Source organism: Hypanus sabinus, chromosome 10, assembly GCF_030144855.1.
Source record: "Hypanus sabinus isolate sHypSab1 chromosome 10, sHypSab1.hap1, whole genome shotgun sequence".
Taxonomy (NCBI): domain Eukaryota; kingdom Metazoa; phylum Chordata; class Chondrichthyes; order Myliobatiformes; family Dasyatidae; genus Hypanus; species Hypanus sabinus.
In genome coordinates this window covers 135,202,996-135,226,126 of record NC_082715.1, presented here as the reverse complement: position 1 = coordinate 135,226,126, position 23,131 = coordinate 135,202,996, and the positions used below count along the sequence as shown (strand labels likewise).

Sequence of the window (23,131 nt, the reverse complement as noted above, 5' to 3'; positions counted from 1 at the left end):
TGCAGAAAGTCATGCAGGAAATTCAGGGGAAACCTCTTTACCCACAGACTGGTGACAGTTTGGAACCCATCGCCAGAGGGAGAGAGAGAAGTGAAGAGCAGGGATGGATTTAAAAGGACTTTTGTAGAACAGGAACGCTGGCAGGGACCAAGAGGAATGAATTGACTCCCTACTGCACAAAGAATGTGTTGAGAACTCAATAGGAACCTGAGACAGAGTTTAAAAGAGAACTGATTTATTAGTCACAGATCCAGAACATTAAATTCCAGTCCCAATAAAGGTGAACATCAGTGGAAGAAACTCCTCCTATGCCCAGTGGCCAGTCTGATGAGCAGCAGCAATAATTATTGAGTTCAACACTAACAGTTTCTTCTGAACCTCTGGACTCAGCAACTGTAATGATTATATCCAGCACACAGGTCATTCGTTTCCCCCAGTGTGAATTTAGTAATGCACCACCATGTTGGTTAACTGAGTAAATCTCTTCCCATATTCAGAGCAGGTGAACGACCTCTCTCTTATGTGAGCTCACTGATGTAGCTTCAGTTCAAATGACTGAGTGTAAATCCCTTCCCACATCCAAGCATGGTGAATGTCTTCTCCGCAGTGTGAACTCACTGATGAGATGAAGAAGTGACTCCCTTCCCACAATCTTAGCAAGTGAACAGCACCTCCCCAGTGTGAACTGACTCATGTGTCCAGCAAATCATATGACTGAGTAAATCTCTGTCCTCAATCTGAGCAGGTGAGTGGCCTCTCTCCAGTGTGAACTTACTGATGTACCATCAGATAAGATGATGAAGTGATTCCCTTCCCACAGTCTGAATAGGTGAATGACATCACACCAGTATGAACTGACTTGGTGTGTCTGTTGGCTGGACTATCAAGTAAATCCCTTCTCACAGACAGGTGCACAGCCCTTCCCCAGTGTCAACTGATTAGTGTCCCTGTAGGTCAGTCGACTGAGTTGGTGAACAACTTCTTTCAAGTGTGAATTCGCTGGTGTCTCTGTAGATCAGATGATCGAGAGAATCGCTTCCCACAGTCTGAGCAGGTGAACAGCCTCTCCCCAGTGTGAACTGACTGATGTGCCAATAGGTGACACTTTTGAGTGAATCCCTTCCCACATTCAGAGCAGACATATGGCTTCTCTCCTGTGTGAACTCGCTGGTGTCTCTGTAGGTTGGATGAGTAAGTGAATCCCTTCCCACAATTTGAGCAGGTAAACGGCTTCTCCCCAGTGTGAATTAACTGATGTGCCAGAAGGTCAGATGACCGAGAGAATTCCTTCCCACAGTCTGAGCAGGTGAACGGCCTCTCCCCGGTGTGAACTCGCTGATGTATCTTCAGTTGGGAAGCCCGTGGAAATGCCTTCCCACAGTCTGAACAGGTGAATGGTTTCTCTCCAGTGTGAACTCGCTGGTGTGTCAGTAGAACAGATGATCGATCGAATCCCTTCCCACAGTCTGAGCAGGTGAATGGTCTCTTCCCAGTGTGAACTGACTGGTGTGCCAGTAGGTCAGATGACTGAGTGAATCCCTTCCCACAGTCTGAGCAGGTGAATGGTCTCTTCCCAGTGTGAACTGACTGATGCGCCAGTAGGTGAGATGATCGAGTGAATCCCTTCCCACAGTCAGAGCAGACATATGGCCTCTCTCCTGTGTGAACTCGCTGATGCCTCTGTAGGTCAGACGATCGAGAGAATCCCTTCCCACAGTCTGAGCAGGTGAATGGCCTCTCCCCAGTGTGAACTCGCTGGTGTGCCAATAGGTCAGATGACTGAGTGAATCCCTTCCCACAATCTGAGCAGGTGAATGGCCTCTCCCCGGTGTGAACTCGCTGATGTATCTTCAGTTGGAAAGCCCGTGGAAATGCCTTCCCACAGTCTGAACAGGTGAATGGTTTCTCTCCAGTGTGAACTCGCTGGTGTCTATGTAGGTCAGATGACCGAGTGAATCCCTTCCCACAGTCTGAGCAGTTGAATGGCCTCTCCCCAGTGTGAACTAACTGGTGTGCCAGTAGGTTAGATGAACGAGTGAAACCCTTCCCACATTCTGAGCAGGTGAACGACATCTCCCAGTGTGAACTTACTTCTATGCCTGTACGTCAAATGACTGAGTGAATCCCTGACCACAATCTGAGAAGGTGGGACGTGTATGTGAATCCCTTCCTGCAGTTTCTCTATCAGTTCTCTGACAATTCAGCAATTCAGGACGTAGTGAATCTCTCATACAATGAATGCAGTTGAAGACCTGATCTCAAGTGAACAAATGCTGGTATGTTCTCAGCACGTCTGTTCCAGTGGATTACACTGAGTTACAACGAAAGGTCCATCTCAGTCACAAAGCACATTTCCAGCAGGGATGAGATAATTCTTCAGCTCCAAGGATCAACGAGAGATAATTGGTGTTGCAAAGGAAATCTCTGGCCACTCCTTAAATATCTGCAGAGACAGCAAAATTGATGTGTAGCTGAGTTTGAGATTCCCATTCACAACATCTCTGCCTTTTCTAAACTGTAAAAAGATTCACAAAACACATCAATGGGTCAAGGACAGCATTTCAGATGAGATAATTTTAGTCTCTATGCTGAGCTCTGACATCAATGTTGAACCCAAGTTGGCAGAACCACTCCTCATCTTCTAAATGGGCATCTGGGCTGACCATCAAGTTCTCTGGCTGTTTCCTTGTGTGTACTAGAATGGGCCAATTCTGACCATCTTTGGCTCAGCTTGTCTCTCTCCATCAGGACATGGAATAGCACAGCACCGGAATAAACTTTTTGGCCTACAATGCTGTGACGAACCTGCTGAAAAGTGAATCAAAAAACACCCAAATACTAATCCCTCCTACCTACACCATGTCCATATCCCTCCATCTTCCTTACATCCATCTAAACGTCTCTTAAAAGCCTCCAATGTATTTGCCTCTACCACCATACCAGGCAGCGCATTCCTGGCATCCACCACTCTCATTAAAAAACTTACTACTCACAGATCCCCTTTGAACCTATCCCCTCTCACCTTCAACGCATGCCCCCTGGTATTTCTGGACATTTCAACTCTGGGAAAAAGATACTCCCTCACTACTCTATCTATGCCTCTTATAATCTTATCAGAACTCCCCTCAGCCTCTGTCACTCCAAAAAAAAAATCTAAGTTTTTCCAGCCTTTCATGTTAGCACATACCCTCTAAACCAGGCAACATCCTTGTAAACCTCTTCTGCGCCCTCTCCAAATCCATCCTATAGTGGGGGTGACCAGACTGTTTGGAATACACCAGATGAGACCTAACCAGAGTTGCAACATAACTCCTTGACTTGAAATCAATGCCTCGACTAATAAAAGTAAGTAGCCACTTTCTAGAAACTATGAACTTGAATCCCAAGATCTCTCTGCTCAGCAATGTTATTAAAGATCTTGCCCTTAACACTGCACTTTCTCCTTGCGTTTGCTCTACCAAGGTGCAACACCTCACATTTATCTGGGGGAAATTCCAACAGCCATTTCTCAGCCCATATCTGCAACTGATCTATATTGTGCTGTATTCTTTGCCAGTCTTCTGCACTATCCACAACTCCACCAATGTTGGTATCATCCATAAACTTATTAACCTACATTATCATCAAGGTCATATCTTTTCATCACAAACAGCAGAGGTCCACCACTAATTACAAACCTCCAGCTCGAATAAGTCCCTTCAACCATTACCCTCTGTCTTCCTTGCTAAGCCAGTTCTGAATCCAAACAGCCAATTCGCTGCGGACCCCATGCTCCTTAATCTTCTGGATTAGCCTCCCATGAAGGAGTTTATCAAATGCTTTACAGGTAGACAACATCCATTGTTCTACTGTCTTGATACCTTGTCAGAAAAACTCAATCAAGTTGGTAAAGAATGACCTGCACGCACAAACCCATGCTGTCTCTGCATAAGTAGGCCAAGGGTTTCAAAATACTCATATATCCCATCCCTAAGAATTTTCTCCAGCATCTTCCTTACAACTGACCTGAGACTCACCGATCAATAGTTCCCAAAATTTTCCTTGTTCCTTTCTTAAATAGGGGTACAACATTAGCCACTCAACAATCCTCCAGGACCTTCCCTGTGCCTACAGAGAACACAAAGATACTCAAGACCCCAGCAATGTCGTCTCTTGCCTCCTTCAATAACTTCAGGTAAATCCCACCAGGCCCAGGGATTTATCCACCTTAATACTCATTAAGAGGCCCAACACTTCCTCCTCCTTTGATCTCTAGGTGTCCTAACATATTAATACACTCAGCATTGATTTCCTGGTCCTTCATCTCCTTTTCCATGGAAAATACTGAAGCAATGTAATCATTAAGTACCTCACTCACATTCTCCGTATCCAACCAAAATCTTCCTCCCTTTATCCTTCAGTGGTCCCACTCTCACCCGAGTTATCCATTTATGCTTGATGTAAGTATAGAATGCCTTGGGATTCACCTTAATCCTACTTGACAAGGACTTTTCATGCCCCTCCATGGCTTTCCTCATTCTGGCTTCTTCATACCCCTCACATGGTTTGTTTTATCTCAACTTTAGATGATTTATATACTTTTTTTTCTCGACTAAATTCTTCACCTCTCCCTCCATCTTGTTTTACGGCGGTTGGCACCTGGCTTAATGGTGCATTACCGCCTCCTTCTGTTCCGGAGTATGCCATGGACTCACATTCTAAATCCCTTCACCCAATCGCACATACACATACCCTAACCTACACTTTATCCTCCCCATCCTAGTACCCTATTTCTGTTTATCCATCATATCCTATAAAAAACCCCTGTACCCCTTAAGAAAGCTAAAAGTACCCTGACCTGTGTTCTCTCACCCATGCCCAGCAACCCTTTTAATGTGAATTCCTGCACCCCCAATTCCCTTAAATTAATTCTCATCATCTCTCTCTGTATTCCTGCAACTCAGAACTATATGTTCTACTGACTCCTCTTCCTGACATTCCTCACACAGTCCTGTCTGGTGTTTCCCTATCAATTTCAGTGTTTGGTTTAGTGCACAGTGCCCCAGCTTTAACCTAGTCCACACAATTTCCTCTCTTCTGTATCTACTTCCCACCCTAGTACCTGCAACACTTTTTTGTATTTGATATAAATGCCTCCCTTTCCCCTCCCTGTCCCATCTTTCTTGCCACATTTGGTTAATTTTTTCCCAGATTACACACTTAACCTCTGCTTTACAGATACTAATGTGCATTTCTATATTTTCTTTCTTTATTGCCCTCTTTGCCAACTCATCCACCCTTTCATTGCCCTTCACCCCTACATGAGCTGGAACCCATAGAAATTTAACCTGACCTCCCTGATTTGCAACTCTTGTGACTGACTGAAGGACTTCATGAAGTACATCTTGCCAGCTGTTTAAGAGTGAGAAGACCTTAAACTTGCTAGAACTGAAGATGAATCTGAGCCTATCAACGCTGTGACTAGTTTAGCTTTCTCCACCCAACGCAATGCAACCAACACTGCCATCATCTCCACTGTATACACCGCTAACTTATCAGATGTTCTTCTGCTGATTGCAATTGCTTTTGCTGGTATAGCCACCCCAAACCTTGTCACTCCTGTCTCAGGTTCCTTAGCACCATCTGTATAGACCTGAGTATAATCACTATACTTTTCCATCACATGACAGTTAAATGCACTTACCAAATCAGTTTTATACTTTCCTTTTTACCTCTGACAAATGCCAGTCTACGTCAGGCCATACCAGCTTCCATGGAGCTACAACCAGATAAACTACTGAAGGACTTATCCTTAGATCAAACACTCCACATGATCTAGCAATATCATTCCCTACCCGACTAAAGTTTTCCCTCTGAAACTTCCCATTTTCCCAGGACTCCTGCAATACTCCTTTAGCAGGGTGAGAATCATTGTGTCCCTGCAAATTAACCCAGTAGTTTGCCATCAATTGCATCCTTCTTAATTCCAAAGGCATATTCCCATTTCTACCTGCAAGGTTGATACTGGTGATATTTTAAAAGCCCCACTGCACACTCTCAAAACCTGAGCCTGAATCACATCCAGTTTCCTTATAAGAGACCTAGCTGCTGATCCATATGCTACACTTCCATAATCCAACACAGATCTTACTAAAGCCACATACATTCTCTTCAATGCTGAACAACTCGCTCCCCATTCCCTACCAAACTTCTCATCACGTTTATTACTTTTTTACATTTCTCCTCAACTTTCCTGATATGGTCTGCCCATGTTAATCGTGAATCAAATATAACTCCCAGAAATTTAAATGATCCAACCCTTTCTAATTCAATCCCATACATCCTTAACTTCTTCCCTACTTCAATTCTTTTCCTAGAGAAAAATACATTTTGAGTTTTTTCCACTGAAAATCTACATCCCCAATCATAACCCCACTCTACCACTTCATCAATTGCTCCTTGTAGTTTCCTGATTATATGCTCCGTGTTCCTGCCTCTTTTCCACAAGGCCCCAACCTCCACAAACAGTGACCTACCTATATCCACTGGTACCTTTGTGAAGACATCATTGATCATAATGATGAAAAGTAACGGGCTAATCACACTACCCTGAGGTGTGCCATTTCCCACTATGTACTGTTTTGATAATTCAGATCCAATCCAAACTTGAATTTTTCTACCAAACAAAAAATCTTTAATCCAATTAAAAACTCTCCCCCCAACCCCCATCTTGTGCAGTTTAATTAATAATCCTTCCTTCCACATCATATCATAGGCTTTTTCAATGTCAAAAAACACTGCAACTACTGATTCTTTATTTGCCTGGGCCTTTCTTATTTCAGTCTCTAACCTTATCACTGAGTCCATGGAATTCCTTCCCTTCCTAAAAACCACTCTGATAACTTGCCAACATTCCTCTCTTCTCAAGATCATATGATAATCTTTCAGTTATCATCCTTTCCATTACCTTACATATATTTGATGTTAGTGCTATTGGCCTGTAGCTAGTGGGTTTTGACAGATCCTTGCCAGGTTTCCTTATTGGAATTACTACAGCTTCTTTCCATGCACTTGGTAATCTTCCTTCCTCCCACACTCTGTTATAAAAATGCAGTAACCTCAAGAGCGCTCCTTCTCCTAGATTTTTTAGCATAACATAGCATATTAGATCTTTCCCTGGGGTGGTTGGACTCGATCTCTTTATTGCTCTCACCATTTCTGCCAAAGTAAATGGATCATCAATTATATCATCTGTTTCTTTCCTCCTGTTTAACTCACCTGGGTATTGACTCATTGTTCTTTCCCTTCTCCTTCTCCCTTCTTCAGACAAATTTTCTGAACTATGTATCTTTACAAATGACTTGGCCATGATCTCAACCTTATCCCTGCTGGAGACTGCTGTTTCCTCCTCAGATATCATTACTGGATACTCCCAATCCCTTCTATCTTCCCCCATCCTCTTAATCATTCCCCATACCTCTCCCACAGGCATTGTTCTTCCTATTTTGTTGCAAAAACTCCTCCAACTTGCCCTTTTAGCTTGACGTATAGTCCTTCTCACCACTGCCTGTGCCTTCTTATTTTGAATCAAATGCTGCATATTATGGGTTCTTTTAACTAGCCTGAATGCTCTATTTCTGTTTTTTTACAACCTGACAACATTCTTCTGTCCACCATGGAACCAGTTTTCTATTCAACCTATTTTTACTCCTGGGTATAGATCCTTCTGCTGCCATACTAATTGCTGAAGTCACCTGACTGCTTAATTCATCTATATCTCCAGAAATGTCAATCTTTGTCAATGCTTCTTCACTTAACTTCTGGAACTTACCCCAATCTGCTTTTCCAAACACCCACTTTGGGATTCCCCCACCTGGTCTCATTTCAACTCTTTCACCCACTGAACATAAAACTGGGTAGTGATCACTGCCTACTGTTGGAGCAGTCCAAACTCCACAGTTACTAATGCCAGCCAAGACATTAGACACTAACGTAATATCTAATACCGACTCAGTTCCTGTTGTTGTGTTTATTCTTGTTCCTCTACCATCATTCATACATACCAAATCCCTTTCTTCCATCAGATCTTCAATTACCTTTCCATTTGAATCTGTAATCAGATCCCCCCCCCCATATTGTGCTGTGAGCATTGAAATCTGCACACCACACTACTTTATGTCTATTTTGTCCTTGTATCCTTAACAGACTGTCCAAATTCAACCTTTTACATAGATTGTAGTAGTTAATTATAACCACTCCCTCCCCTCTCTCCCACATTTCCACCACTATCTATTCTTGATCTATTCTTTTTCCAGTACTCTCTATATGGTATACCTTGCTTGATTAACATAGCACAACCTCCTCCTCCCCCTAGATTTCTATCTTTCCTTATCATTGTATACCCATGTACCACAAAGTCTAAAGCTGGTTTCAACCAAGTTTCCTGAATACACACTACATCCGGTCTTACAACCATTTCCTTAATAAAGTCCTTAAGTTCCTGGCCATTGGCCAGTAAACTCCTTGCATTCCATTGCAAAGGAATCACCATAATGAGTACTAACCAACCTACGACACTTCCTGGCTTGACTGATTAGTGAGGTTCTCCCTCACTTCTTCCCATGTCTGTCCTACTAACCCTAAATGGTTTACTGCTGCTTTGACCACCAGCTCAATTTTGTCAATTTTTGACTTTATCTCTGCTGTACTATTAAATACTCCTGCAATGAATGTTACTAGATCTTCACCTCTCTGGACATCCAAGTTCTTTTACCTTGCCATCCCTGTCCTTCCATCTAACTGGAACACACCTTTTCTGTAATCTGGGCAATTGATCTTTAAACACCTTCCACATGTCTCATGTAGACTAGCCAGAAAACAGGTGTTCCCAATTAACTCTTCCTAGTTCTGACCTTGTGCCCTCATAACTTGCCCAATTCCAATTTAAAACTCTTCAGCAAGGACCATACCTATCCTTATCTGGAGCTATCCTGAAAGTTAAAGAGTTGTGGTCTCTGTTTCCTAGCTGCTCACCTGGCCAATCATTAAGCACTAGATCCAGTACAGCCACTCCTCCCTTTGGACAATTCTCTCCCCCCCCTACCCCCCAAGCTGTATCCAAAGAGGTATTCTTGTTGCTGAGGGGAATAGTCAAAGGAGAACTCTGCACTGACTTCCAAATCCCCTTAACTCTCCTGCTGTCACAATCCACTGTCTAAAGCCTGAACTCTGGGTGTGACCAACTCTTCAAAAGTCTCATCTATATTATCCAGCCTCCCGAATGATCCTGAGTACATCTCCAACAACTTGATCCAGTCAGTGAGGTGCTGAAGTTGGGTGCACTTCCCTTGGATGCAGTCATTGTATCATTCAAGTTCTAGTCATGTTCCACAATGATACAAAGAGCACATACTATTACATGGGTGATACTTGACACTTTTGAAATACTCTGACTCTGCCCCTCAGGTGATTGGCAGTGGTGAGCTCATCAATAGCAATGCCAAAGAATATGAAGGGGAGGACAGTAGTCTTTTTCATTGGAGTGTGGCACTTCTGTGATGTGAAAGCCACAGATTACTTATTACCCAGGACAAAGATATTTAATATCATTAATATACCCAGAAAGAATGGTCCAAGGGTAGAAAGGCCTAAAATACGAGGAAATAGAACAAATGTGATTTTCTCTTAAAGCTGATGCGAGGTTTCTTGTTATTTTTTTCCATGCAGCACTAATTTATATTATCATTGACTGTAAACTCTTTATCCGAGATTAACTCGGGAAGTATATTTTATGATCCCAGTTCCTAATCCTTGGATTTCAGTAGCTGGAGTTTGGCAGTATCTGAGAGATCCAATTGCTGTGCTTCTAAAAACACCTACGGGCTGACAAGGAAAATGGCTGCCTCTTTACCCAGAAAACACCACGAATGAGAGACCCATCTACCACGAACCCAGTGATGCGCTTGCGCCGCGAAACACCAGCACCTTCGCTCCTCAGCGGGATTCGGGTGCGGGTCGTGGTGCTGAGAGAGAGGAAATGGACGCGGACTGTCCCGAGTTTGTGGGGCCACAGTGTGACCGGAACTCACAGCAATTGTCCCTCAGCTGCAGTGCGGGCATGGGCGCTGATTAAAATCCCGCTCGGAGCCATGTTTCGACCTCTTACCAAATCCTCTCGAGTCCTTTTGTCAACTGTGCGCATGCGCGATATTCGGAACCCGGTCTCCTCCCGCGCCTGCGCATTTGATCGCTGGGTGACGGCGAATTCTGAAGTGGGAGCTTCTGTGTAAAACAAGGTACCGAAGTTCAAAGTAAATCTTACCATCAAAGTGCAAACATACAATCCTGGGATTCTTCTATTTCTGCGGGCATACTCACCAAATCTATAGAATGGTAACTAGTAGTACACATAAAATGCTGAAGTCCTGCTGAAGGGTCTCGGCCCTAAACGTCGACTGTACTCTTTTCCATAGATACTGCATGACCTGCTGAGTTCCTCCAGCATTTTGTGTGTGTTGCTTTCCAGCATCTGCAGATTGTCTCTTCTTTAAGAATAGTTACTAGAACAAGGTTCAATGAAAGATAAAGTAGAGTGCAGAAGATAACTGTTAGAAACATAGACATGTACAGCACATTACAGGCCCTTCGGCTTACAATGTTGTGTAGACCATGCAACCGACTCTAGAAACTGTTCCTAAACTCCATGTACCTCTCTTAAAAGATCCTATTGTATCCACCTCTACCACCGTCGCTGGCAGTGCATTCCAAGCAACCACCACTCTGTAAGAAAAACTGTTCAAAACCAAATAGACAGAAATAACCAGAGTATGAAATAACAAAAGAGTCCTTAAAGTGAGATCATTGATATTGGGAATATCTCAATAGGTGGGCAGGTGAGTGTAGTTATCCCCTTATGTTCAAGAGCCTGATGACTGAGGGGTAGTAACTTCTCTTGAACCTGCTGGTGCAAGTCCTGAGGCTCTTTTATAAGAGGTGGTTATCTTTGACGATGGATGCTGGTTTTCTACAACAGATCTTCATGTACTTGTGCCAAATGGTTGGGAGGGTTTTACCAACGTATTTGGGATGAATCCACCATCTTTTGGAGCATGCAACACACACAAAATGCTGGTGGAACACGGCAGGCCAGACAGCATCTATAGGAAGAGGTACAGTCGACGTTTCGGGCCCACACCCTTCATAAGGAATAACTGAAAGAACAAATAGTAAGAGATTTGAAAGTGGGAGGGGGAGGTCTGAAATGTTAGGAGAAGACAGGAGGGGGAGGGATGAAGCTAACAGCTGGAAAGTTGATTGGCAAAAGGGATACACAGCTGGAGAAGGTAAAGTATCATAGCATGGGAGGCCTAGGGAGAAAGTAATGGGGAGGGGAGCACCAGAGGAGATGAAGAACAGACATGGAGTGATTGTGAGAGGGAGGGACAGAGAGAGAGAAAAGAAGAAATAAGGGAATAAACAAATAAATAAATAAATAGATAGATAGATAGATAGATAAATAAATAAATAAAGGATGGTGTGATATACTGCGCCCGGTGCAGCCTTCTATATGTTGGTGAGACCCAACACAGTCTAGGAGACCGTTTCGCTGAACAACTACGCTCTGTCCACCAGAGAAAGCAGTATCTCCCAGTCGCCACACATTGTAATTCCACTCCCATTCCAATTCTGATATGTCTATCCATGGCCTCCTCTACTGTCAAGATGAAGCCACACTCAGGTTGAAGAAACAACACCTTATGTTCCATCTAGGTAGCCTCCAACCTGATAGCATGAACAGTGATTTCTCTAACTTCTGTTAATACCCCCTCACCTTCTTACCCCATCCCTTATTTATTTATTATTTTACCCTTTTTTTCTTTAATTCTCGGGATGATACCAGCAGAGGTGAGCTAATATGGCCTTGAATTTCACATACAATCCTAAGGGGCTTGATAGGGTACCTGTTGAGCATTTTGATGGACCTCTCTTCATTAGTAAGAGAGACACAAATTGGTTGATTACTGCAAAATAAGGGGCCACTGACTCCAAGTGGAGACCTATGAGAATTTCTAGAATTGTATGCCTGTGTGTACAAACTCCGGTATTCTCTGGCCCAGTAGATGGGGAGGTCAGGTGACTGGATATGCTTCAGGTGGAGATAGATAAATATTTAATGAGTGAGGAACTGAGAGGCAAGGAAACAGACAGAGGAGCTGGGATCAGGGTAGATCGGCCACAACTCTGTTGAATAACCATGACCTAAGAGCAGAATTAGGCCATAGAGTCTACTCAGACATTCTATCATGGCTGATTTATTAACCCTCTCAGCCTCATTCTCCCATTTTTGCCCCATAAGCTTTGACACCCTTACCAATCAAGAGCTGATCTACCTCCACTTTAGCCATACCCAATGGCTTAGCCTAAACAGCCATCTGTGGCAATGAATACTACAGATACACAACACTCTAGCTAAAGAAATTCTTCCTCATATCTATTCTAAAGGAATGTCCCTCTATTCTGAAGCTGTGCCCTCTGGTCCGAAACTCTCCCACCATAGGAAACATCCTCATCACATCCAGTCTACCTAGGCCTTTCAATATTCAAGGTCCTCCCACATTATCCTAATCTCCAGTGAGTACTGGCCAAGAACTATACATAATGCAATTCATTCATTACTCTTTCAGTCCTGGAATCAATGTTGTGAACCTCCTTTGAAACCTCTCCAATGTCAGCGCATCCTTTCTTTGAAAGGGGGTCCAAACCTGATCACAGTACTCCAAGTGAGGCCTTACCAGTGCTTTATAAAGCCTTATTATTGCATTCTTGCTTTTATATTCTAGTTTTCTCAAAATGAATGCTAACATTGCATTTGTTTCCTCTCTACTGACTCAACCTGTAAATTAACCTTTAGGAAATGCTGCACAAAGACCCCCAAATCCCTTTACACCACAGGTTTTTGAATCGTCTCTCCATTCAGAAAGCAGTTTATGCTTTTATTTTTCTCTATCAAAATGCATGACCATAAACTTCCCAACACTGTATTCCATCTGCCACTTATTTGCCCATTATCCCAATCCAGGAATTCTCAACCAGGGTTCCGTGAGAGGTCGCTAGGGGTTCCGCAAGAGATCATGATTTAAAAAAATAAACATTGCTTTTTGAACTTTTTACAATGCACAATGCTAGCATTCTCAGTGGTGGGCAGTGGAACGGTGTTTATTTGATTGAGTCAGTTTTCAGTTTTTGACGCAAGATAGGGGGAAGCTGTTGATAATTGGTAAGCGCTGTATTGCACGGAGGGGAGGACAATAGGACATTGGGGAGAGTGAAGTGCACTTTCCGTGTATTGAATGGACACACAACTTGTGCTGTGACATCAGCATCTCCTACTCGAATTAACTCTCCTGACTTCCTGTTACATGCCACCAACTGACTTATAGGAGTGAACAAACTCTACCGGTGTAGTAGAAAATTGAGGGAAATTTTCATTCTAAAGAGACAATTTTTAAGTGCTGTATCTCAGCTGCTGGTCTACCACTTTGCTTGTTGTTGTAAACGTTGCAAAAGGTGGATTGTGTAGGTTAGAAGTGAATTGTAAGGTGAAGCTATCGTACTCCTGCGGTTTTCTCATTTAGTTATTTATTATGCCATTCTTCTTATACAGTCTGTCTTGATAATGAAAGCTGCTTATCACTGGCTTTTCCATGGACTGGGGATCCAAGTTGTCCTAGTCCATTGTACGGAGACTATGCAAACAACTTACACATGCAGCAATGGCTCCAGAAAAACTGAAAAGACACTTAAGTACAAATCACAGCCATATGACACGTAAAAGTGCTGATTATTTTAAACCGCTGTTGGAATCTCAAAACAAATAGTAAAGCTTTTAATTAAAATCTGTTTATAATCTTTACTTAAATTAAATCTACCAAAACTACCTTTAGAAAAATTATATCCCAATTTGGCTTAAGGCAGTTCTTTAACAGGAATTTATTATTTTTGCCTTATGAGTTTTAAAAATTCATGAACAGGAAAGAAAGATTAATTTTAAGAAAGGTTGGCTAAAATTCATTCTCTACTCAAAAGAGCATTGACAATTATTTTAACAACTTACTAACCACGCCAATGTACCATAAGCTGTAGATATAATAATTTTTATGCAGGGGTTCCTTGAGACCTGAAAATTACTTCAAGGGTTCCTTCAGGTCAAAAGGATGAGAAAGTCTGTCCTAATCTATCTAATCCTTCTATAGCCTCTCTATTTCCTCCATCTATCTTTGTATTGTCCTCAAACTTAGCCACAAACCCATCAATTCTGTCATCCAGATCATTGACATAAAATGTAAAAAGAAGCAAACCCTTGTGGAACACCAGCAGCCAACCAAAAAAGGCTCCCTTTATTCCCTCTCTTTGCCACCTGCCAATCAGCCAATGCTCTATCCATGCTAGTATCTTTCTTGTAATAACCATGGACTCTCAAGTTGTTAAGCAGCCTAATGTATGGTACCTTGTCAAAGACCTCCTGAAAATCCCAGTGCACAACATCCACTGATCCTCTTTTTTTATCGTACTTATCATTACCAATAGATTTGTCAGGCAAGATGTTCCCTTGAGGAAATCATGTTGACTGCAGACTATTATCATGTGCCTCTAAGTATCCCAAAACCACATCATTAACGATCGACTCCAAGATCATACCAGCCACTGAGGTTACACTAACTGGCCAACAATTTCTTCTGCCTCTTTCCTTTCTTGAAGCGTCGAGTCACATTTGCAATTTTCCATTCCTCCAGAACCATGCCAGAATCAATTGATTCTTGAAAGATCATTACTAATTCCTCCACAATCTCTTCAATCTTTTACAGAACCACTGGGTGTGTACCCTCTTTTCCAGGTACCTCAGACTTTTCAGTTTTCCAAGAACCATCCCCATACAGACCCCTGTGGAACACCACTAGTCACCAAAAGTCAATCCGAACAGGATCCCTTTATTCCCACACTTTTCCTCCTGCCAATCAGGCAATACTCTACCCATGCTAGTATCTTTTCTTTTATAACCTTGGCTTCTTTAGCAACCTCACGTGTGGAACTATATAAAGGGCCTTCTCAACATCCAAGTGCACAATATCCACTGACTCTCCTTTGCCTATCCTGCCTATTATTTCCTCAAAGAATTCCAACTGATTTCTCAGGCAAGTTTTCCCATTTGGCATATTTTATCATGTCCTTTCAAGTACCCCAAAATCTCATCCTTAATAATGGACCTCAACTTCTTCCTTTGGTTTCAGGTGTAACCCATCCTTTCTGTGTCATTCATACCTCTCATGGTGAGCATTAGTAATAACTGTACCCAGGTGCAGAGGAATAACAGACTCCCTTCTCAACCTTGGACGTAGACTGGAGAAGTTTGAGACACCCGGAACATGGACTAGAATAGATGGCAGCCTCACCTTCAGCCAACTGATGTCCAATCGACAGTTCATCCTCCAGAGTCAATTATATCAAGGGTTCCTTTTGTCAAGGTGAGCGCTAACATTAACAATGCAGGTGTGAAAGAATGACAGAGTCCAATGGGGAGATGAAAAGTGTTTATACATAGGACTTCCAAATGAACATCAGTGCCTCAACTGAGTGACATTGTGAGATCAAACATTCTCAAAACCAGGACCCCCCCCCCCCCTCCAATAAGCACTATTTGGGAGTCCACTTTAAATAATTCCATAACTTGGAAAATCCATGCCAGCCAAAGTCAACTGAAGAAGCTGAAACAGAAATTGCCAAGGAGTCACAAGAATTAACAAATCCAGGTGCTCAAAGAAACCTTCAGAACCCAACACTTTCTGGCTCTCCACACAAGCCAGAAGAGCTCATTCCAATACCTTCTCCAGAAGAGATCCTAATGATCCAGTGTTACAAATTAGCAACAATGAATATATGATTTGAGACAGGTTTTTTTTATAACAAATAAAACACTGTATTAAACACTGTAAAAAACCCAAAAGTAAACAAACGATTAACTTAACCAAAAGTCAGCTGCAATACGGCAGCTCGAACAGTTCTTAAAGCAAGAATGCGAAAACAGTTCTTAAAAGTAGTAATGCGAAAGTCCAAATTGATTTACAGTCAGTTAAAGGAGAGGCTTTCCTTGAGAGAATAAATTCTCTTTCATGGCGTTACTGCTGATCCCAGTCGATGCCCCATTAACTGTGTTTATGTTCCCAGCTCTGTCTATTGCATTGGGGTCATTCTTCCCGGTTATCCCGTCACCCTGGAACCAAGCGTACTCAGTCCTCCATCAGTCGGCGGTTCTGGTGGCCCTCCATGGGAGGTGACATCCACAACTTTGTCTCAGCCTGCTTGGTCTGTGCTTAAGGCAAGAACCCTAACTGGTCACCAGCTGGTCTGTTCCAACCCCTGTCTATCCCCAAGAGACCCTGGTCCCACATAGCCCTGGACTTTGTCACCAGTCTTCCCCATCAGATGGTAATACCACCATCCTCACAGCAGTTGATCATTTCTCCAAGTCTGTACACTTCATTCCTTTACCTAAACTCTCCTCTGCCAAAGAAACAGCCAATTTACTAGTTTTGCATGTTTTTAAATTACATGATTTACCTGTAGATATTGTGTCTCAATTCATATCTAACTTCTGAAGGGTACTCTGTAATCTTCTGGGTGCCTCAGTGAGTCTGTCTTCAGGATTCCAACCACAAACCAATGGCCAGACCGAGCAGGCCAACCAACAGCTAGAGACTGTATTGCGGTGTCTAGTCTCCCAGAACCCCTCTGCATGGAGTCAGCAGCTATGCCTAAACTCTCATCTGTCCTCACCTACTGGCCTGTTCCCCCTTCGAGTGCTGCCTTGGCTACCAACCTTCACTGTTTCCTGCGAAGGAGGAGGAGGTTGGCATTCCATCTGCTGAGGCACTCATCCGCCATTGACAGCGGGCATGGACTACTCACTACCCTGCTCTGTTCCTCTGCCAGGACCAAGCATCAAGCTGACCTCCATCGTACCAAGACCCCACATTACTGCCAGGGACAGCATGTGTGGCTTTCAACCCGATATCTGCTGCTCAATGTGGATTCCTGCAGCTCGCTCCTCAATTTAACGGCCCCTTTCCCATTGCTGAAGTCATCAGCCCTGCTGCTCTCCATCTCAATCTCCCCTCCACTCTCCACCACATTATCCCACCTTCCATCTGTCCTGCATTAAGCCTTTCATGGGTCAGGGGCCTTCACGGTGTGTCAATTACTGGATGTTCGTCACTAAGGCCGTGGCATCTAGTACCTTGTGGACTGGGAGGGCTACAGTCCTGACAAAAGATGCTGGGTCCCCGCCCATAATATTCTGGACCAGACTTTCATCACCAGCAGCCAGCTCCACGTGCCAGGAGTGCTGTCAGTCTGTGGTTTTGTATTGCCATGTGCTCCTGTCCCTGTTCCACTCCATCTCTCACCTGTTTCTCATTATTACCTGTGTTGCTGTACCTGTGTCTCATTGTGCTCCACCTATCATCTGCCTTTGTTTATTGCTGAGTGTATTTCAGTCCTGTGTTTTCACCTGTTTGTTGCTAGATTGTACCATTTAATTTCCCTGAGCCTTTCCAGCATTCGTAGCTGAACTCTGTCTGTCTGAATATCGACTTGCCTGCTTTCCTGATTCTGGTTTTTGGATTTCTCTGGATGTTTTGATCTCTGCCTGAACTTTGATGCCGACTTTGTTTGCACCTCGGGATTTGTTACTCAATTAATATCACTGTGTTTACAGTACTGGGTCTGCAATTGGATCCCTGCTCCAGTGCCCGGACAGATCTTACATCAAGATGCTCTTCATCAAACACAATTGAGCATTTAATGCCAGCATCCCCTCAAAATTAATCAGTAAACTCCAAGACCTAGGTCTTAATACCCCCTTGTGCAACTGGATCCTGGATTTTCTCACTTGCAGGACCCAGTCAGTTCAAATTTGTAAAACCATCTCCACGATCTCCATCAGCATAGGAGCACCAGAGGGATGAGTGCTCAGTCCCCTGCTCTACTTGCTTTACACCTGTGACTGTGTGGCTAAGTACAGCTCCAATATATAAGTTTGCTGATGACACCACTGTTGCGGGTGATAAATCAGCATACATTCATTGAGATTGAAAACTTGGGGATTGAATGTGTAGTAACAACCACCTCAGTTTTTGTTGGGGAATTGGTCGGGTCCTACACTGCCCTTGTGCCCATGACTTTGTATCCTGGGTGATAAGACAATGATACCTAATATAAGGAATGACAAATTTACTATTTTAAAGGTGGGTCTCATCATAGCTGCAAGAATTATATTGCAAAACTGGAAAAAAAACCCAGATGACCCAATGTGTGGGAATGGACTGAGGAAATGGTTCAGATTTCATCACATAAACACATGTTGGGAAGAATTAACAGTGAGGGAAAAGTGTAAGACACGTGGGATCAATTTTAATTGTATGTTAATTTAAACGTAAATTAGAAGTTTTTTTCTGTTTCTTAATTTTATATGTTTTCCTGTCATGGAATGGCTGTATCAATATGCTGTACTGTATCTGCTCTATGATATGCTGTGCTGCTTTGTAAAATAAGAATAAATAATATTAAAAATTTGAATTATAAAAAAAATAAGACCAAGGAACTGGTTGTAGACTTCAGGAGAGAGAAATTGGAGGTCCATGAGCTAATACTCATTGGAAGGTCAGAGTCAGAGTGGTCATTAATCAGATTTGTTGTATCTTGAAGGTGCTTCAGAAATTTAACCACATCCAGAGTTACCTGGGATGCATCTCGACCAATCTGATTAGCTTGTACCTATTCTTTATAGTCTGCTCCAGTAATATCTCATATTTTCAGAAGAGACTATATCTGGTTTTCCAATTCTGCTATATCTAGGGTGATAACTCTTGCTACCTCTTCTACTTTTGACAGACTTAAATTCACTGCTGCTTAGTTATCTTCCAAAAAGGTGAGTAAATACTTGCATCATTGTAGGTAAGCACCATTATTTCAGTGAGATTAAAAATTACCTGTACAAGCTGGTACCCTGGTACCGAAGTGACAAATTCCACATATCTTCTAACTGATGCATTCCTGCTTGTATTACACAGGTTATCACTACCTTTAGGCTCTTGTGCAGTTTCCATCACTTGAGGCTGTGGGGTAGAGATTTTTCTAAGTTTTAAAAACCTGGAAAGGGCCTGGGCCCTGACAGAAACACTTCCCCATCTCCTTTAGAGCCTTCTCCATTCTACTCTCCAAGTGTATTATATTCTTCTGTGGATGGTTTCTAATGATAGAAGTAACCTTTCAGAAAGACTTGAAGGGCCAGCCCAGTCAACATACCTCTTGTATAGATTGCTACTCCACTCAATAATCACTTGAATGTGATCCCACAGAACTGTAATCTTACCATGGCTATCATTACCTGAAGACTGCTCAATAATCAGACCTAAAGACTGACTTATGATTATCCCCTCTAGGATATTGAATAATGCCACCTCTAGAATTTTATTGCATAGGAATTGTAGCTTTGTACCTCTGGAATACCTAAGGTTTTGTCAAGCCATCTACCCCAGTACAATACAAATTTGAGTCCTCCATTTCTCCTTTGTTAGTCCCATTACCCGATTCCATTGAGTAGATTTGTTTTTGTTCACTGAGTGTTCTCCAAGCAATGACCTCACCATTGATATGTTTGTGTAATAGCTCTGAAGCAAGACTGACCATGGCCCCAGTCAGGGTTAATTCCATTGCAACAAGATACATTATTCTCTCCACATTGAATTAAACCGGTAACACACAACAGTAATTTCTCTTCTTATTTCAAATTTAAATCTTAAGTTATTTTAAGTCTATATTTTCAATTTGTTTTTCTAGACCGTCCAATCTGGACTCCAAATTGTCTTTGGACTCAAGGCACCATTTTTTCTTCACCTAACTTAATTTCAGGATCACAGAGACAAGTACTAGCACATTTTACCTTTCCTTTTTTTTTGGACAAAAATCCCCCAGTTCTCAGGATGAGGGAATGGAAAGTCACCCATTGCTGGGACCTGTCCCCATCTCTTTGGAAAAGTTGTTCCATCCTCAAGTCTCCCCAATCAGGGCTACATCAATTGTTCTGTGTCAATGGTGATAACATTCCTGTTTCTCCCCCAGCAATTTCAGTTGGTTGACATGGTACCACCCACTTTTATATGGAAGAGTCAGTACTTTATACACTGAAGGACTTGCTTTGTCTATAACTTCATAGAGCCCTGCAAACCTTGGATTTAAAAACGAGGTGGGTTGGTGTCTTTGAATCATCACTCTTTGTCCTGGGCTTAATTCTATGAGACTACTTTTGAGTCACAGTAGGCTTCACTTTGTTGCTTCTTTTTTTCCTATTTGGTGGGCTGCCACATAATTGGCCTCTTTCACTGTCTCTACCAATCGTTGTAGCCACTTTTCCGACACAATCCCATCAATTTCACATTCTGACATCTAATCCTAACAAATCCTCCAATCCTTTCATATCCCTTCTAGTCATGAGTTTATAAGGGGTGTACCTGTTGAAGATGCCTCTCTTTTCCTTAGTATCATCAGGGCATAAGGCAAAACTACCTGCTATGTTTCTGCACCATTTTTGCAATCATGTTTTTTAGTGTTCAATTCATTCTTTCCACAATTCCACTAGACTGTGGTCTACAAGGTATATGAAATCTCTGCTTGATCCCTTAAACTGCCATGACATCTTGCATTATCTGGACTATGAAATGATGCCTTGATCCCCATCGAGTGAATATCCTTCCAATAAGATTTTTACAAAGCCTTTGCTGTGCTTGTCTTAACTGGAAAAACATCCACCCACTTCATAAAGGTCTCTTTTATTACCAAAATATATTTGTATCCTCCTGGGGTGGACAGTAAGGGACCAACATAATCTATCTGGAAATTAATCCAAGACCCTTCCACTGGGCTGGTGTGTTGTAGGGCTCCTTTCTTTACATTTCTGTCAGAAATATATAGTGCACAGATCAAACATATCTTGACATGGTGCTCTACGTCATCCTTCATGTTAAGCTACCAGCACACTTCCTTTATCTTTTCCAGAGTGCTTTTGCACCCCGGGACCCCATAGATGATATAGGACTACTTCAACTTTAACAAACACTCCCTTGTTGTCTTTGTATATTTTAGACCCTGCTCCTATTAATGTTTGAATTGTTTATCTTTCTTCTAGTCTTTGGTTAAATCCATAATCTGTTGTTCCTTCTGACTCCCAATCTCACCGATGTAAAGTGCTCCCATTGGTAGGGTGTTGGTGGGAGTTCCTCGGCAAAATTAAAACATTTGTAATTATCAAAACCGTCATCTAATAGCTTCATCTGTGATATCATACCAATCAATATATCCACATTCACCTTCCTCCCCTCTTTCAGATGCAAAAGCATATATTATTCCTCGCTGTGCAGCAAGTTGGTCCTGCAGCTTTTGCATCTGCTTTAAACACTTTGCATGATTGCCAGTGTTATTCTTCCTTTCCTGTGCTGATTCCTGAATCATATGCATTGCCATCTTTAAATCACTGCACTGTTTCCTTAATCCTTCCACTTCACTTTTTGCTATCTTGGCTGCTTTCTCTGAAACTGGTTCACATGCATCAAGCCCATACTCCTTCGAATCTGTAAATCAGTAACCTTTTCTCTCAAGCTTTCTACCTCCTTTTGTGTTCTCCTTTCAACCTATCTCAGTCAGCTTCTGCTTTATGCCGATTTTCTAATATTTCTTGTTGTAACCTGTCTCACTTGGCTTCTGCTTTTCCATTTCTAATCAGTGCCATTCTGCCTTAGCATTCTGTGGTAATTGTATCAAATCCTCAATTAAACAGCCGTGTCTGGTTTTAGTACCTGTTTAAACTTCCTGCCCAACAGCTTCTCTTGGGCAATTTTCAAAAGTATATCCCTAGCAGTTTTCCCTTCGCAGCCAGGGTGACTAACCATCCCTTCATATTGTGGCCAGTTCCTCAACACAAATTTCTAGAGGAATCCCTTCCAATCAAAACAATCCAAGTCCTTCTAACTTGCAGATTTTCCTGAATTCTTCCTCCGGGTTAGTAACTGCTGACTATCCTATCTCCATGGCCAGACTTGAACGAAAAGAAAGATTTATCCTTTTTTTTTTAAACTTTTTTTATTGCATTTTTAAATGATTACAAAGTATGAAAAAACAATGTATATAACCCATATCCCCTCCCCTTAACCCCTCCCCCCTAACTACCCTATAGAAAAAAAAGAAAGAAAGAAAGAATGCCTGGTTGTTGGAAGATCTCCACATGCTCCGTGGAATTCATAATAACTTTAATATGTATATTTATTTCTTTCCCCTAATAACCAATTGTTCCATCTTCAGAGCATCTATATATTTAATCCTGTCTTTTGTAAATAAGGGCTCCAAATTTTCAACAAGACATTCGACATGGTCTTGCTCTAAAATTCAACCTTTTTGGACAAATTTAAGACTTTTACTGGAACAAATTACAGGAACACAATTTCCTCATAATCCAATATTATTTTTACTAGGTGATATTGAAGGGATAAAACCGAAACTCAAACTAAATAAGTATCAGAAAGAATTTATAAAAATTGCACTGGCAGTAGCCAAAAAAGCTATTGCAGTTACTTGGAAATCGGATACACATTTAAGTATAGATTCTTGGAAGAAAGAAATCTATGGTTGTATTCCATTAGAAAAAATTACTTATAATTTAAGAGATAAATATGAAACATTTTTGAAAGATTTATCCTTGAGCCGCCAACAGGGATGCGAATTTTGTTATAAGGATCTTGTAATAATGACCATTATTACATGATCAGAGAGGCAGACAGAATCTGTATTTACCAACAAGTAACCTTTATTGTCTCAACTAAAGAACACATGGGTTCTCAAACAAGCTGTGTGCATATCCACTGGAATTCCCTGACCCTCCATGAACAGTCGATGAAGAGAAAAGGTTATTACCCAGTAAAGGAGTCTACGCTGGACAGGTGTTCTTTGTGGTCCCGATCTCCACGTGTCTGTGGGGTCCTCCTCATCCGTGATGGTTGGACTCTGGTTGCTGGTGTTACGTAACAGCAGCAATAGGTCACAAATTGAG

General features: G+C 42.2%; 1 protein-coding gene across 5 annotated transcripts; it reads right to left on the bottom strand.

Annotated features, from left to right (window-relative positions):
- Positions 1-241: 241 nt before the first annotated feature.
- LOC132401154 (zinc finger protein 16-like) lies at positions 242-23,131 on the bottom strand. Of its 5 annotated transcripts, XM_059983059.1 has the most exons (4): positions 22,996-23,131; positions 19,023-19,148; positions 10,357-10,538; positions 242-2,443 (listed from the first exon to the last, which is right to left on the bottom strand). In XM_059983059.1, exon 4 carries the CDS (start codon positions 2,071-2,073, stop codon positions 985-987), a length of 1,089 nt encoding a protein of 362 aa, XP_059839042.1. In that variant the 5' UTR covers positions 2,074-2,443; positions 10,357-10,538; positions 19,023-19,148; positions 22,996-23,131; the 3' UTR covers positions 242-984. The 5 variants fall into 5 exon arrangements, with proteins under 5 accessions (XP_059839042.1, XP_059839043.1, XP_059839040.1 ...); XM_059983060.1 differs by lacking the exons at positions 10,357-10,538; positions 19,023-19,148 and having other exon boundaries at positions 22,996-23,113; XM_059983057.1 differs by lacking the exons at positions 10,357-10,538; positions 19,023-19,148; positions 22,996-23,131 and adding an exon at positions 10,145-10,258.

Coding starts and splice junctions, on each gene's coding strand:
- LOC132401154 (XM_059983059.1), bottom strand. CDS start 2,073: ATGTCGTTCACCTGCTCAGAATGTGGGAAGGGTTTCACTCGTTCATCT.